This window comes from Aotus nancymaae, unplaced genomic scaffold, assembly GCF_030222135.1.
Source record: "Aotus nancymaae isolate 86718 unplaced genomic scaffold, 86718_ANA_hifiasm-v0.15.2.pri h1tg000040l, whole genome shotgun sequence".
Classification (NCBI taxonomy): domain Eukaryota; kingdom Metazoa; phylum Chordata; class Mammalia; order Primates; family Aotidae; genus Aotus; species Aotus nancymaae.
In genome coordinates this window covers 94,823,036-94,839,902 of record NW_026988454.1, presented here as the reverse complement: position 1 = coordinate 94,839,902, position 16,867 = coordinate 94,823,036, and the positions used below count along the sequence as shown (strand labels likewise).

At 38.1% G+C, this 16,867-nt stretch overlaps 1 protein-coding gene and 1 long non-coding RNA gene across 2 annotated transcripts in view; both read right to left on the bottom strand.

Annotated features, from left to right (window-relative positions):
* LOC105730558 (uncharacterized) overlaps positions 1 to 8,417 on the bottom strand; it is a 111,971-nt gene extending 103,554 nt beyond the window's left edge. The window contains exon 1 of the long non-coding RNA XR_001110505.3: positions 8,296 to 8,417. This is a non-coding gene — a long non-coding RNA (uncharacterized LOC105730558). The remainder of the gene's footprint in view (positions 1 to 8,295) is intronic.
* Positions 8,418 to 9,792: 1,375 nt separating this feature from the next.
* On the bottom strand, positions 9,793 to 12,264 carry LOC105730556 (putative uncharacterized protein encoded by LINC00472). The gene is made up of 2 exons (XM_012471860.2): positions 11,917 to 12,264; positions 9,793 to 10,627 (listed from the first exon to the last, which is right to left on the bottom strand). Exons 1-2 carry the CDS (start codon positions 12,262 to 12,264, stop codon positions 10,583 to 10,585), a joined length of 393 nt encoding a protein of 130 aa, XP_012327283.1. The 3' UTR covers positions 9,793 to 10,582.
* Positions 12,265 to 16,867: the final 4,603 nt, after the last annotated feature.

Below are 16,867 nucleotides of genomic sequence, written 5' to 3'. Positions count from 1 at the left end.
GGAAGGAGAGTAGACTCCATACACCTCTTCCCTGAAGGCTATGATTCTGTCTCAATCACAATTGTATGTACTGGAACACCCCATAATGTGCCTTGTATACAGTAGATGTTCAGTATACACTGGCTAATTTTTAAGATGTTGATGAGAAGATTCTTTTTTTTTTGAGACAGAGTCTCTGTTGCCAGGATGGAGTGCAGTGGTGTGGGTCACTGCAATCTCCACCCCCTGGGTTCAAGTGATTCTCCTGCCTCAGCCTCCAGAGTAGCTGGGATTACAGGCGTGCACCACCACGCCCAGCTATGGTTTTTTTTTTTGTATTTTTAATAGACATGGGGTTTCATCATGTTGGCCAGGATGGTCTCAATCTCTTGATCTCATGATCCACCCGCCTCAGCCTCCCAAAGTGCTGGGATAACAGGCATGAGCCACCGCACATGGCTGATGAAAAGATTCTTAAACACACCTTACTTACATATTTATCCAGCATCCTTCTTTTGAAAAACATAAAATCTCACAGCTCTTTAAAAAGTACTGTTTTTCCCTTTAAAAAGTGATGGAGTTGAGACAACAGTTAATAATTGGTACAGGTTAGAGCCCTAACATGAAGATGTGGTTTCCCACCCATCCTGTGGTCTATGAGAACTGTCCAGAGACCAGCCGATATTTTTGCCAAGGCGGGAAGACGCATAGCATCAGACCATTTTGATAGTGACCAGCACAGAGGGTCTCTTAGGCTTGCAGCCTGTTCTCTTTCTGAATGGAAACCAGGATACCCACACCTCATAGACCTCTTCTGAGAAGTGACTGAGGTAATGCACAAGAAAGTATCACATACATATTCGTGATTTTTCCTTATTATGACTCTGATTATGAATACGTTAGGGCAAATTAAACAGAACAGTGTTTACTAATGGAAACAAACTATTAAAATGTTATTTGGGCTTTTAAACTAGCTAAATGATCTCATTTCACCTCACTAGACATCTATTTCCTCAACTGTAATAAGATGCTTAATCAGATTCTCTCTATAATTCTTTCAGCTATAAAATTCTATGACTTAAATTCCTTCATTGCTTGAATTTATGACGTAGAGTGGAAACTGGAGAGAGGGAGGGATGAAGAATTTTTTTTTAAGTTAAACATACATGAATCATGAAAACAGACTTCCCTTACCTAGTGTGATTTTTCCTAATACAAAGAACCACCAATTACCCTGAATTCATTCAACATCACTTCCCACACCCACATATGTTTAAAAATAGCAAGACTACAAAATGTTTCAGAGTATATTTACAGACACAGTAGTCAGTAACTGGCTTATAAAGCTTTCTATAGAAGAACTTTTCTCCAATATTGTTTGTCATGGGAATTGGTTTGCAAGCAGCAAAATAAAAGAGATTCATATACCTTTACCCATGGCAAACAGTGACACAGCATACAGAAAACAGGGTTATGAAATTCCTTAGAGCAGGGTGCGGTGGCTCACACCTATAATTCCAGCACTTTAGGAGGCCGAGGAAAGACTGCTTGAGCCCAAAACTGAGACCCCATCTCTACAGAAATAAAAATAACACTAGCCTGGCATGGTGGCACATACCTGTAGCCCCAGATACTCAGGAGGTTGAGGCAGGAGGATCACTTGAACCTGGAAGATTGAGGCTGCAAGAGCCCTGTTCATGCCACTGAACTGCAGCTTGAGCAACAGACATACCCTGGCTCAAAAAAATCTTAAGAGTCCAAGTTTTAAATCAGGTTATCAGATCTTCATGTCACTGCACAAGAGAATGGGCAGCTGACATGGTTTGGCTATGTCCCTACACAAATCTCACCTTGAATTGTAATAATCAACACATGTCAAGGGTGGGGCCAGGTGGAGATAATTGAATCACAGGGCAGTTTCCCCCATACTGTTCTCATAGTAGTGAGTAAGTCTCATGAGATCTGATGGTTTTATAAGTAGGAGTTCCCTTGCACAAACTTCTTGCCTGACACCATGTAAGATGTCCCTTGCTCTTCTGCCATGCTTGTGAGGCCTCTTCAGCCATGTGGAACTGTGACTCAATTAAACTTCTTTCCTTTATAAATTATCCAGTAGTGCATATGTCTTTATCAGCAGCATGAGAACAGACTAACACAGCAACTTAACTTGAAACAGCTCTCTGTATCTCAAAAAAAATCAAAGACACTTTCAGTAGATTTTTACTGCAAGTTAACATTTGATTTCAACTGTTGTGGGTTAATGGAACCTCAGTTGCTCACATAAAGATTTTCTAGACTTTCAACAAAATAACTGCAAACTTCTAAAATAAAAATCATACTTCTATTCAAAGAATAGTTATTTAAAAACTCATGTTATGATTGCATTCTACTGTATTCACCTAATTAATATATAGTCACAGCAGGTTTGTGCTAAATTTGAACCACTAGGGAAAACTGATGATGAAAATACAGTATGACTGGCCCTAATTTTATTTGTAGAGTTAAGCGTTAAGAGTAGAGTTTTTAAAAAAAGCTCAGGTCAACCAAACAGGGCAGCCACAGAAGCAATAGCAATGAGCCACCAACTCCTGTTTTGCTTCTCTTGTCTCTAGGGATAAAGAGTCTGAGAAAGCATGGGATAGTTTCCATTTGCTTCTAGGCCCAGGTTCCCTTTCTCCCTAACTCTAGAAAAGCTTAGTGTGGCAGCAATCTAGGATAAACAAATGGGGAGAACGGTGTAAAAAATTAAAATTTCCATGATTATAGGAAAGCATGAACAAGTGGGAAAAATTGATAAATAAAAAAAAAATAAGAAAAAAACTCCTTTTCCTGCTCTCTATCCCCATGTTTTACTGGTGATTCCTCACATGTTTGAACAGCAGTTATTGCCATGCATTGATCAAGAAAAACATCTTTAGTTTACTTTGTTTCATAGATAGAAACCTAAGCAAACCTAAGATCATACTTTTTTTTTCTATATGACAAATGAACAACTACTTAAAAATAAATAAATTTCTTCAAATCTAGATTTTTACCATCTAGATTAGCTCAATTTTTTTTAATTTTTGAGACAGAATCTCACTCTGGATGAGGCTGGAGTACAGTGGCACAATCTTGGCTCACTGCAACCTCTGCCTCTTGGGTTCAAGCGATTCTCGTGCCTCAGCCTCCTGAGTAGCTGCAACTATAGGTGTACGCCACTACAGCCAGCTGTTTAAACTTAGCATTTTTCATAAAAGCTAATTATTAATCTACCTTTTCTACAGAAAGCAGGATAAAAAGAGAGTTGAAGGTTTACAAATAAGATTGACCATAATCTTTGAATTTTCTGGAATAGTTACAATTTCAATTATTTTGTCCCAATGTAATAAGGAAACTGTAGGAAATCACACTTTCAGACTGTGATCCAAGAAAAGTCATTATAGATGATTTGAGAAGCATCAAAAAAATCCTAAATTCCCAAAAGAATTCTTATTCTGACTTTAGTTTTACATTCTACGGAACAATGCCACACTTCCATTTTACCTAAATTATCTATTAAGAAAAGAGAACTTATATGCAAATGTACTTTATATTAACTTCAAAAAATGTAATTGATGAAACAAATTACTCTAGAGTTTCTGAAACATTAATTTTTAAAAATCACCACATTGGTTAGGATTCTAAGGTATGCAAGTCTTAGTTATATTCTTATTTTTTCCTTCTTTCTAGTGCTAGTGTTAAAGTTGCCTCTGGTATTTTCTAAATGTGCTCAGAAGTCGTAGGGCTCTGACAGTTTTTTAACTAATAAACATAGCAATAGAGTACCTGCAGTTCTGCTAACAATATTGTTTATATTATAAGTCCAATCCACAAAGGCTACAGAGAAAAATATCCAGTATAAACAAACATTACTTAGATACCAGTGGCATCTTAAAGCAGCACACCCAAGTCTCAAAACGTAAAAGGGAGAAATTTTCCACTCCCACGATGCCAGGCACAACTCCCCAGTAAAGCACATGTCAGGTAAAAGACAGTGACATTGCCTCTGTTACTGTGAAGCTGGGGAGGAGGTTGTGGGTGTGAAGCAAATCAGTAATTCTCTCTCTTCATTTTTTCACTTTTTCCCCTCAATATATCTCTTCTTTTCCACAATGTCTCTCCTTTTTCCATATTTCTTACTTTTAGCTGCTCTCCCATCTTCTTCCATCCCCGATTCCAACAACAAGATAGCTTTGTCTTTTAGTTCTGTTGTTTAACATCAATCTCTAAATTTTATACAACATACATTCATAAACACTACTGGATAATATTTTCAAAAGAATATACAAAGGACAAAGTGGGGGATGAAGTGGGATGGGGTTAAAGCTAAGAAAAAAATTATCCACTGTTATTTGCAATGCCTAACCTTCTAGCTGAGAGAGAAGTTAAACACTCCAAAAAAGCAGCAGTCAGCCAAGAAATGCTAGGAAAAGGTAAGACATAAAGGTTCATGTAGCCCTATGAGAATCACATGAGCTAGTACAGCCACCTCACCAGGCTGAACAGGCAGCTGAAACCTGAGAAGACCTCCTCTTTCTAAGTTTGCTCTTTACTTCTAGAGCCCAGAGGCTTAAAATTGAGGAATGAAGACATGTTGCTCTTTAAGACTAGGCCCAGCTGAGTCCCTGATCCTGTCCAAGTAGACACATCTTCCCAAACTCTTGCACATACGCACATATTTCTGTTGCTTCTTAGCACTAGTAAATTTTCCACTCTGCCTACACTTACCACTCTCCCCTTCTTAAGGCCTTACCATTAAATAAAACTTTGTATCTTTTCTCAATTGCAAAATGAAGATAGTTATAATAATGGAGTTAAGAGCATTAAATATTCTAGTATTTATAAACTGTTTAAGACATGAAACATGTATCAGTGTTTGGGACATTAAAGTATTTGTTCAAATAAAATAAAAATAAAGTAAACCATCTGTGAATACATATATCCAAATCCAAACAACAACAAGTTTTTCACAATGGCAAAACAGACTTCAAACAGAAAAGAACACGGAATGTATTGAATTTATCACTGTATCATCAATGCTACAGAATTACTAAGGACTGAGAAAGATTTTCTAAGAAATCAGGCTTTATCTTAAACTTCCATGTTTAGTCAACTTTGGTCCTGAAACATTAATTATTAAGGAAGAAATACATCTATTTATTTTCTGAAACCACATTTTATAAAGTGGAAGTATGAGAGTCTACCCTTAGTATGGAACATCTTGTATCTGACTATTCAGCATTGCAGTCATTTGCATTCTTTGGGCATTATTTATATAATATTATTTAAGACATTTCACTGTATATTCTAAAAAAAGAGTTCGAAGTGAAATGTTTAAGAGAAACAAACTTACTTTCATTTCAAGTCAGGACTACAATAAAATGAGAACAGCTAAGATGAAAACAGAAAAATAAAAAAGGGACAATATTGAAAGAGATGATGATAAGAATATAATGCCAGCTTCATGACAAAAATCTACCATGCTTATAATGTGTGACTAAGTAAATGATAAATGGCATCAAAACTTATTATAAACAGAGATCAGAGTGATCTTGATTAGGGACATACCTATCTGGGAAGTATAAAATTACCTCATGAAAGTGAAAACTCTTCTTTAAACTTCAGTTTCCCTATTTTAAAACTGCTTTTAAAGTACAAATGTTCTATAAACACGTTTGGAGTCTCAAGATAAATTACCAAAAGTTAAAAATTATGGGTGTATGGGTGTGTGTGTGTGTGTGTGTGTGTGTGTGTGTGTGTTTCTTCTATTAGAATTTAGCAACAAGTTTAACTATTTTTTTCCTGGTCATTGAAATATAAACTGAAAAAATTTTAAATTGAAATGTCAACTTATAAAGCTGTAAGACAGCTAACCATATTAAAAATTACTTCCCAAAGACTAATTTCACAAATTTAAGACCTAGAAAATTTTAAACATGTAAACACCTGTTCTCTCAGTTATACTAATAAAATGTTAAGATTTTTAAAATATATTTGACTTTTTAAAAATATTGTGTTTACAACAAAATTCTACTCATAGCAATTCAAGGAATATAGAGTTTTTATGAAAATAAATAATTAAATCCTTATTTAATAGGAAGTATTAGCACTGATATTTTTAATCCACACAAATGGAATTTAAAAATTTCCAAAAGTTTCTGTTAAAGATATATAGCTTTGAAGCGTTAAGCTTGTCTAAATTTTAGCATTGTAATTTTAAAAGTTCTAACTTCTGCAGGAAGGAGAGTGCACTTCATTTAGCCAAGAAATTTCCATTACTTCTAGATTAAGAAGCCACACCCCATACAACTACTGACAGGAAAACATTTTAATTCAAACCTCTAACACTACCCAGCCTGAAGCAAAGTTAAGAAAGAAAAAAAAAGGACACAAAAATACAAGCACAGCTCACATTTTCAAAGAAAGGAAACTCTCACTAAATAAGTAGCAATTATGCTGAAGAATTTATATGCTAAAGCACGAATGAATATAAAAACACCAGAGCAGTCAACCATAGCTTTAGCACTTTGAGTATGATTAACAGAATGAACTTTCAAAGGTCAATTAAATGTCAACACACTTTAAAGAGATATTCTTAAGTCTGGTCAACGTATAATAGCACCTCTTAATTCAGGGGTATCCTTCTAAGTTTAAGCATATTGTGCATGAGATAAATGTACATATATATGCAGAATTATAACACGTCTCCAAGCAGGTTACTACAGAAACTCATATAGCATCTACCCTAGAGTTTTGACTATGTTAATATTCCCCAGATTATGAAATGATTAAAAGAAAACATATTCTTATATAGCTCTATCCATGAAGATGAAATGTTTATGACTAAGGTTTATTAAGAAGTTGATCCTATTTATTCAACAATACAAAATCATTCCCAAGGATAATGTTATATTGTCCACAATACATATTATCCAGATACCTAACTCATCCCCTACTAATGTTCCCTGAATTATTGTGGTTAAAGAGTTTGGAGAAAAGGAATATGGCATTTAAAAATTGCCAAGTTTAGCATCAGAAATTTCTGCGATAGTACAAAACAAGTCCTAAAGGCACTGAGTGCCCATCACTGACATTTCCATCCAAGAACTCAGTAAGATCTTCAGTCTCATCTCACGTGAACTAGGCCAAATTGTCCAAGAACCTCACAATGAGTAGAGACCACCAAGATTATCTGGCCCAATTCTTTCCACTTAACAGATCAGTAAATATAGATCCAGAGAGGTAAAGCAACCTGGTTTGGCTCACATGGCTCCTTAGCAGATGTCTTAAAGCTCAGTCCAGTGCTTTCTTCTCTACACAAAATCCATCATATATTTCATTTTTTGCCATTAGGACTTTACAACCAGGATATAATTGACCAAATAAGGGTGGCTACCATCAGAATTCAGAGAAAGGTGGAATCTTTAAGAAGCTAATGATCTGGGAAGGCTCCAAGGAGAAGCTAGAAATTGAAGAATGAGTAGAATCTGGGTGGTTTGAGAGGAGACATCATTAATGACGGAAATATGGGCTAATGCATAGTGGTGAGCCTGCCATGTTCCTGAACTATGGAGACAATGTTTACAGGAAAACGAGGTTTGTAAGGCCACCTTATAAGCCAGGCAGAAAAGGTCAACTTGATGACGGAACAAACAGAAAGTGATTAGGGGACTTTTATTTTAGAAACCTGATGTGATAAACTCCGAGACTAGTCTTGCAAAAGGTGTGCAAGAATAGAGGTGGGAAGACAGAAAGACTTGAGGTGCTTCATAGGGGTCTGTTTAATAATATTAACACCTTATAGGGCTTTTATGAGGAACAAGTGAGCTGACAGGAGAGAAAGTACTTGACAAGAATAAATGCCCTAGAGAGTAAAGTTATATTAAAAGTCTGTGGGTAGGAGCCTCTCTGACCAGATCTCTGTGTTTTGGTGACATACACTTCTCCATAAAAGCAAATTTGGAGATGAACTGTGGATCTATTCCTATAAGATCACAGAATCTCTTCCCTTCAATATTTCTAAAAGCTAGATCCCAAGGGAGAGAGACAGCTGCCATCCTTAAGCCCCTCCAAGGCAATAGATCAGTAATGCTAAAATCCAAAACTAGGGTTCTGTCTTTGAGGCAGACCCATAATCAGTGTTTCTCAAAGTGAGCCAAGAAAGTATATAATTAAGTGCTAAATAAGGTAGTGCAAAAAAGGAGGAGAGTAGAAGAGACAGCACCTGGGCCAAGGAGGTACATGATGAAAGTTATTAGCTGGCACTGTAGCACTGCAGTCCACATCCTTTCCTACCTTTTCCCTCTGCTCAACAACTATTTAGCAATGTGACCTTCCAATGTATCCAGAGCTACTTATCTCCTCCTGTGTTGTCTTCCTCTCTTTTCCTTCTTCTACAGCAACTCTCCAGGGCTACAAAGAAAATTTGAAAAAGTTATTATAATAAATTAAAAGCTACATATATTGAATATATACTGTGTGATTTATTAGCTGATGATGTTTTAATTTATAATTTTATATAATTTACAAAACAACTCCTATACGGTAGTACTATTATCTTCATTTTTCAAGTAAAGAAACTGAAACTTAGTCAAGGATGTAGATTGAAGCCACCCAAGCAGTAAATGGCAAAAGTAGGATTGCAATCATGACTGGCTGACTCCTCAACCTATGTTTTGAACCTCTCTTCTAAACAATCGCTGTCCCCCCTTTTTAACTGATAAGCTTGAAAATCCTCACTTATGCACTGGGCATTTATAGATAGAGGTTAGAAGCCATTATATGAATTTGTAGATTAAGTTTTGACAACCGAGAACAGAGGTGCCTGGGTTTAGCCACACTTGCTTTCCAAGTTATCTGCGTTAGGACTAAAATTTTTTAAATGTGAGGCTTAAAGGATGTTGAGGGGACGGCCCTCCATCCAGCATTCTTGCCTGTTTGTTTTCTCTCAGGTCATCCGTCCCTTAGGGTCCATTCCCAATCATTTGCTTGAAAACTTTATTATCTCCCTAGTTGAAGAGAAGGCTGGGACTGCCACTCCCACAAATCGCCGACAAGCTAAGGAGGATGGTGGGAGTATCCCACTAGTAGGCGAGGTCTGCGAACTGTGGTCTCTTGAGCCTTGTGTCTCAAAGCAGATTTAACTCTGCTCATAGGTGGTACATTCTATGTTGATTTACCTGCAGAGGTGGTTTCAAGAGGGGTTTCCTGGCCACAGGGCCCAACTAAGAGGTAAGGCCAACGTGTCTTGTGCTAGAGGGTAAATGATCAGAGCAGTGAGCATCTGGGGGCCTTTTTAATGTTCCTAGAAGAGAGCAACATGGGCATTACAACTGTGGCAAGAAAACTAACACTAATTCTTAAAATTTAGTGTGATTAACTGTCACTTTTGAAGGAGCTCATTAACCCATTTATGCTGGAGGTTGGTTGCAAAATTTTTTGTGAAAAATCAGACCTTGGCGATGACCTTGAGCAGCAGGATATAAATAACTCCCACAAGCTTAGCATTCCAATAATGGAACACTAGGTATAAATGGGTCTTATGAGTAGAAATTACAGGTTCTGTTTACAAACATTCTGATTATGTAAATGTGGGATGTGTCCAGGAGTTTGAAGTTTTCTAAGTACTACAGGTGATTCTGATACAGGTGATCTAAGGACTACACTCTAAAATACACTGCTGTGATCTCTTACAAGTCTGCCAAGCCAACAAATCTGCACAGAGGAGAACGCATATTCTACAAAAACAGTTTGTTCAAATATCAATGCTAGGTTCTAGGTTGAGTGGTTACTTTGAAATCACTTTGGAAAGCCACTAGGCTTTCCCAAAGTTGCCAGGTTTACAAATGTTGAAGGGGTGCATTAGTATTTTCCTGATGTCACCAAATAGACCCTCAGAAGAATAACGGCATTTCTCACTGCAGTCCACATTCCACATTAGACGTCTTCTACACAAAGTGATTGTCTAGATTGAAGACCTTCTTGGCAAGATGCTACTTCCAGTGCTTAATTTACATTTGGTGAAAACACTGACGATAATTTTCCTCACTGCGGATTTAGTTGATTTCAAAAGGTACACTTTCCTTCATGTAACTAAATTGAATGGTTTATTTCAAGTTATTCTAAAAATGAATTTAAAAACATCAGACAGCATTCAATTGAGATATTATGGTTATGATTAGGCCATTTAATTAGACATCCAATCACAATGCAAACAGCTACTGATTAAGAAATATACCTTTTCAAAGGTTCGTGTTCTTCAAACAAAACTAGGTCATAAAATGTATTACGTTAAATCAATACTGCTATCTTCCTCTTAGGAATCCTATCTTAACTTGTCTTTGTCTCTTTCCAAATGTGTAAACCTGTTTTAAAGTATAAACGTTCAGGCTAGATACTGGAACTAAGCTCTGTTTTTCTGCCAGTTCTTTCTTTGATACCTTCTTTCTATTACAACATGATCACCATTCTCTTTCATGATGGACAAGATGGACCTTAGTTATTCTTATCTGAGTATTTTATTCAGCAAATATTTGTTGAGTATCTACATTTATGCACTTACTTTTGTAAAGAACTTTTATTGCTATAAGCTCCATGAAGAGAAAATGTCCAGTGGAGCACCTGACATCTAGAATTCACTCTCATGAAACGGTGAGAACACTGAAGGACTTTGTCATTTATAGAACAAAATAATTTCTCCTGTATACACTACCAAGTATACATGCAGTATTTAAGAGAATTTTGTTATGAAAAATGTCAGATTTTACTGTTTAGAGAAAAAATGCAGGTTATCATAACCAAAAGTTAACACACCATTTGTCTTGCAATACAACCTGTGATGACAGTATTTCAACACCATTGCCAGACTAAACCTTTAACATTAATTATTTATCAAAATTATACATGCCACTAACACATCTCAACAAAGAAGATTATGTAAGTAGCTGCCTTGGCGTCAGTAATACTGAACACAGTAGCTATTTTCAATCCTTCATTAAAATTAGATCAAGATGTACTTGCATTATGTGTTGCTGTTCCTGTAAGGAAGATTTACATTAGTTTAAGACTTACTTAGGGTATAAGTGACATTTTCTTTTTCTTCTTTGTCAGAAGAGTCCCCTCCTCCAGTGCCCACTGCCCCAACCAAAAAAAGTTTTCAGTAGAAAGAATACAGAAAACAAAAACACAAACACCTGCCCTGTTCACTCTCTCTTATGCATAATAAATGCTTTGTTCTCCCCCTAAACTGGATCCGGCAGGGATCGCTGGGGGCACCTGCCACTTCACCCTCAGGTTTGGCTCTCTGTCCCCTCTCTGGCCCCTACGATTCCAAATGGTGCAGCAAAATAAAGAATCCTAAGGTTCGTAAAATAAGCAATGGGTAATTTATTTTTCAGTGAAGGGAAGCCTTTAAATGTTTTAAAATGTTTTAAAACATCAGACTTAAAAGTTACTTCTGAGTAGGCTGAAAGGTGACTCCGGACGCATGTAAACATATCCTGGCCTATCTCTTCATAACTCGCGCACCGTGTTGAGGCCCTAGGAAAACCTTAAAAACGGAGATGCAGTCTACAAACTGGACGACACCATAGAGCACGTTGCTGTAGCCCCACAGATTACCTACGAGGAAATTTAAGTGGTTAAGTCACTTGTCCAAGGTCAAGCTGGGCCAGTCGCTTCTAACCTTTCCATCTCCTACCCAGGCTCGCACAGGCCCTCGGCAGCGCAGGCCCCCGAAGGGTTCCCACGGATACGGTTCCGAAGTCAGTGGCATGTCAGTGCCCTTCAAGCTACCGCACTTTTATTTGTTCTCCCCGCCAGCTCCAAAAAGTATTAAAGGCACTCACTCTCCACGCCTTCTTCCCAAGCCCAGGTGCCCTAAACCGCTTGAGCCCACCGCGCCGAAAGCCGACTCACCCGCAGCCCGAGGTGCGGGAGCCCTCGGACGGACTCCGGCCCTCCCCGCAGTCCCAGCCGGCCGCGCTGCGGCCCCGACTGACGACGAGTCGAGAAAGTCACCCGCGATGACCGCGGACGCGAGGGGCGGGCCGCGTCGCGCCGCCCCGCGGAGGCGCCGCAAACTTTTCCCGGCTCGCAAGTTGCCGGGCTCTGCGGCCGCGGACCGACTTCCTTCGCCGGTCGCCGAAGCGAGGGGGCGCCCCTACCCCGGGAGGGGGCTGGGCGAGCCGGGAGACGGTCAAGTTGGGGTCGGGGGAGCGCGGGCGCCCTGCACTCTGGGGCGCGCAGGGCCAAGCCCGGCCGCATTGTCTGCGCCGCCTCGGACCAAGCCCGGGCGGCGGTGGCACAGGCAGGCGCAGCGAGGAGTTGCAGTCCTGAATTTGCCGCCCCCTTTCGCCGCCGCCGCCCACCGCGTTCTTTGTGTGTCTCTCGCCGCCCTCCGGCAGCTACGCCGCTCTCCTGACAGCTGATGGGCTCACTGCGCCGGGTCCCGCGTCCTCTCGGCCGCCGCCGGCGGAGCCCGACTCGGCCGAAGGAGGAGGGGAGAAGAGGAGCGTTGACAGATGCTGTCTCGGAGCGGCCACCGCCGGGGGAAAAGCGTGGACTGCCTCGGTGAGACGCGGCTGGTCGGCAACCGGCCCCAGCCTCGCGTTCGCCTTAAAGACCCCATTGGCTAGGACACCTTCCCTCCGCAGCCGTCCGCGCAGCTCCGCTCCCGCGCCCCGCGCCCGGCTCCGCGGACCAGCGCGCCAGGTCAAGAATCCTGGGGAACCTGCTCCGCCCCCTGCTCCAGCGCCCTCCAATAATGTCGGCGTACAGAGGGCAGTTCCGTCCAATCAGGCGTCTGAAAGGCCAACCAGTCCCCAGTAGTGTAGCCAATAGAAGGCGACTCCGGCAACACACCCGCCCTGATCCACTGGGAACAAACTGCCCGGAGCCCTGTGGTGGGACCGATCCTGGCGCCCAGATAAAGTCAAGTCTGGCCGCAGCTGTGTCACAAAGTGAGTCTCTGAAGACAGGTCCGGTGCTTAAATAACTATTATTCTAAAGAGTTGAAGATGGGAACTGTGGACGCACTAAATCTTTGCCCTCTGGTTAAAACGCCTTTTCTGGCGAAAGTTTGTATACGAAAGAAAGCTGAACAAAAACGTTGTAGCGCTGTTTAAGTGAAGGCCTTTCCTTTTAGAATACTGCTTTGCAATGCCTAATCAGCCGGCGCTCAGGTTGATGCATTTAGATCCCGAGGGTTTGTGTTCCTAAGTTTGCCAGAATGTCAGGAATCTGAAACAGGCTAGTTTCTATCCTGCTTCAAAACACAGACTGTCACTAGCACTACCATGTTGTGTTTTTTTTTTTCCCATGAATGAAAATATAAGAGTTCTGTATGTAAATCATCTTTATTGTGAACTTTATTTCTATAATAAAGTCATACAAACTGTCTTCAGTGGAGGCGGGATGAAATACCGGAAAAGAATATAGATATAGACAACATATATGTAGGATATCTCTATCCATCTGCCACCCATCTATCAGGAAAGAACTGAGTAGAGCACTGGCTATAAACGACTGTAGTTTTTTATCACAGGACCTTACAAATAATAGGCACACTAGTTATTTATTTGATTTGAATAGGATGGCTCATTTGTTATTGTTCATATGAAGTTTATAAACTTCACAGTTGTTTAGTGAAAGTGGGCTACACCATGACAAAAACAGTATTTGGCAACACATTTGCATATTTTAAAATAAAATTACACTTAATTTATACTTCAAATAGTTATGTCAGTTTATTTCTTCAGGTAATAAACTGTGTGCACTTAAAAATTTTGTACACATGTGACATGTTCCTTTTTTATAAATTATTTTGATGACCAAATTGATTTTTTAAAGGATGATCTCTACAATGAACTGAAAGGAAGGAAAGAGAGAGATCTCAAACAAGAAAAAAATGGCTATATTACCTCCTTGCTTTCATGATTGAAACTCACCACGTCTTACCACATGAGAACATGACCCCTGAAATGAAGTTTTGTTAACAGATCGAGGTTCTGGATTGACCTTGAGCAAATCTCTTAATGAATAACTCTGTTATAACAGAACAATATGCCTGGCTCTACCTCCCTCCTTGGAGTCCTGTGAGATCCAACCAAGATAGTTTTTGTCAAGCACTTTGCTTTCTGTAAGATACTGTGCCAAATGCAAAACAGTCTTAAATATGTTATTCTCTCCTTATTAATAGAACATTAATATTTCCTCAACCGCACATTTTTTCAATCTGAAATATATTTTTGAGCACATCAGTTTTCTCTCAAAATAGATCTGAATGAAACTCCTGACTGCTCATTCTAGATCAAAGCAGTACTTTTAGGGTTTATTTCTTTCTCTTTTTTAATGGAGATGATGTTAGAAGAGAAGAGAAGAATACTGAGGAAAGAATTCTGGATGGAAAACGTTCAAAAAATTGTATTCACTACTGATTACTCCTGGTATATTTCTCAAAAACAAGATGGATCATAATGTCCAATTTAATATTCTGTTCATAATGTTTAAAAATGTATGCAAGTTTCAATGTATACGCCTAAGTAAATTAATTTATCCTATGTCTGCTAATACAGTTTCAGATGGAGGTAGTAAATGACTAGGTCAAAGTTATACCCAAAAATCAAATACTGAATTTAAAATTTTGGAGGTGAATTTATTAAAGATTCACTTATGGCTTTTGTACTTAGTTGTTAAAGAGGAAAATAAATGGGTGTTTTTAGATTCCATGTGTCATGTTATAATTTGTTTACTTTTCCCAAAATATACAGCTAGTACAGAAGTTTAATTATTACTTCAAACAAATGTACATATGGTGACACTAGCATGTAAGATTTGCTGAATTTAGTTGAACCAGCAGTTGTAATTTTCAGCTAATTAGCTACATATTTCATTTTGTGAGTGAAAATTGTGGAAGAAATTATTAATATTAATTCAATATACATGATTTATTAAGTATATTCAAGTTAAAACCAGTGTTTGGTAATTTCCTGATAATCAACAAGTTCACACCCATTTATTACATGGAAATAAATACAGTGATTGTCTGGGTAATATTTGTGATTCCACTGTGGTGATGTTTCATTCACTAAGTGATATTTTCAGTTTTTCATTAGTGATTTCCTCATCGGTTGTCTAAAATGGAACGAAAGAACTGAAGCTATTTTAGAGAGCTATCAGTTTTAGCACATTTTTTAATGTTTATTAGGGAAACTGACTTTGGGGTTAGTTTTAGCATTTGTAAAGATAATTTTTAAAAATACATAGACATCTTTTATAAGTTCCCTCACATGATCTGTGGTAATACAACTAACAACAACATTATTTTCTCTGTATCTTTATATTGAATTTGCCATCATTTTTTTTTTTTTTTTTTTTTTTTTTTTTTGAGACAGAGTCTCGCTTTGTCGCCAGGTGCCAAGTTAGAGTGCAGTGGCGTGATCTCGGCTCACTACAACCTCTGCCTCCCGGATTCAAGCAATTCTCCTGCCTCAGCCTCCCGCGTAGCTGGGACTGCAGGTGTATCATGTTAAGATTGCTTCATCAGTGAGTATAACAAATAACTGGATTTATATCTTCTCGAATCTGAGAATTGAAATGCTTCTGAATTTCTTGTCTTGGACAAATCAGAGTTCCACATGACTTCTCAACAAATAACAGTCTAATTCATTCATCTGAAAATGATGTTATTAGGAATAATGAAATAATATCTATATAGATAGAGTAGAAACACAATTAACTCTGTTTTTCTTCCTATTTCTTGGGAAGAAAACATTTTAAAATGTGCTAAATTTTCTTTCTATTTTATGGATGAGAAAAAAATGTCTTTGTGAACCACAACATCAGATCCCTTCAACTCTCCTTTTACAAACTTATATTTTGTTGATTTCTTGAACCCAACCGTGTAGTTTCCTTATTGTGTGATGTATTCATGGCAGGAAACTTTTATATGCATATGGAATAACAGAAAATTTCAGAAAACATTGGTGAGAGGCACACTAGACTCCCTTCTCCATTTTATCTTGGGTCACAGTCCCTCAGGAAAATTTCTTTTAGAATTAAGTGTTAGGAAAAATTTTATTTTTTCTGAAATGAGATCTTTGTAGCTTTTCTTTCATATTTCAAATACCAGGAAGCTTGGATCTGTATTTACAGCTTAATTTAGCCATGTATGGCCTGCTTTACTGTAATTTTTTTTTCAATTTTAATTTTTTGTAAGTACATAGTAAGTGTATGTATTTATGAGATACATGAAATCTTTTGATGAAGGGATACTTGTGTAATAATCACATCAGAGTAAATGGAGCATCTATCACCTCAAGCATTTATCCTTTCTTTTGTGTTATAATCCAGTTATACTCTTTATTTTAAAATGTACAATAAATTATTGTTAACTATAGTCTCCCTATTGTGCTATCAAATACTAGATCCACTCTAATTTTTTAGTAAACACAATCTTTAACTTGTCATGTTTTATTACTATTCATCTGCACATTATTGGCTTATATATTTGTATGTATGCATTTTATTTAAGCTCTGTAAAATACTTTCTGAAATGAGATGAAATATAAATAAATAAAATATTCTGAGCCTCACATAAACTCTTGAGTATGAAGAGTTGAATGTAACCAGAACATGTAGTGAGGACAATATGAAGGATATTGATGATATTTCCTTCACAGAGGAATAGTATTCTAATTCACCAGGTATAATATCTCTAAACCTGTTCCAGAGAGGCAAGAAGAAAAATAGATGTACTAGAATGGGAAATTTTATTACATTTATTTATTTTTTTCTTTTATTTTTTTTTAGACAGGGTCTCATTGTGTTGCCCAGGTGAGAGTACAGTGGCATGATCATATCTTACTGC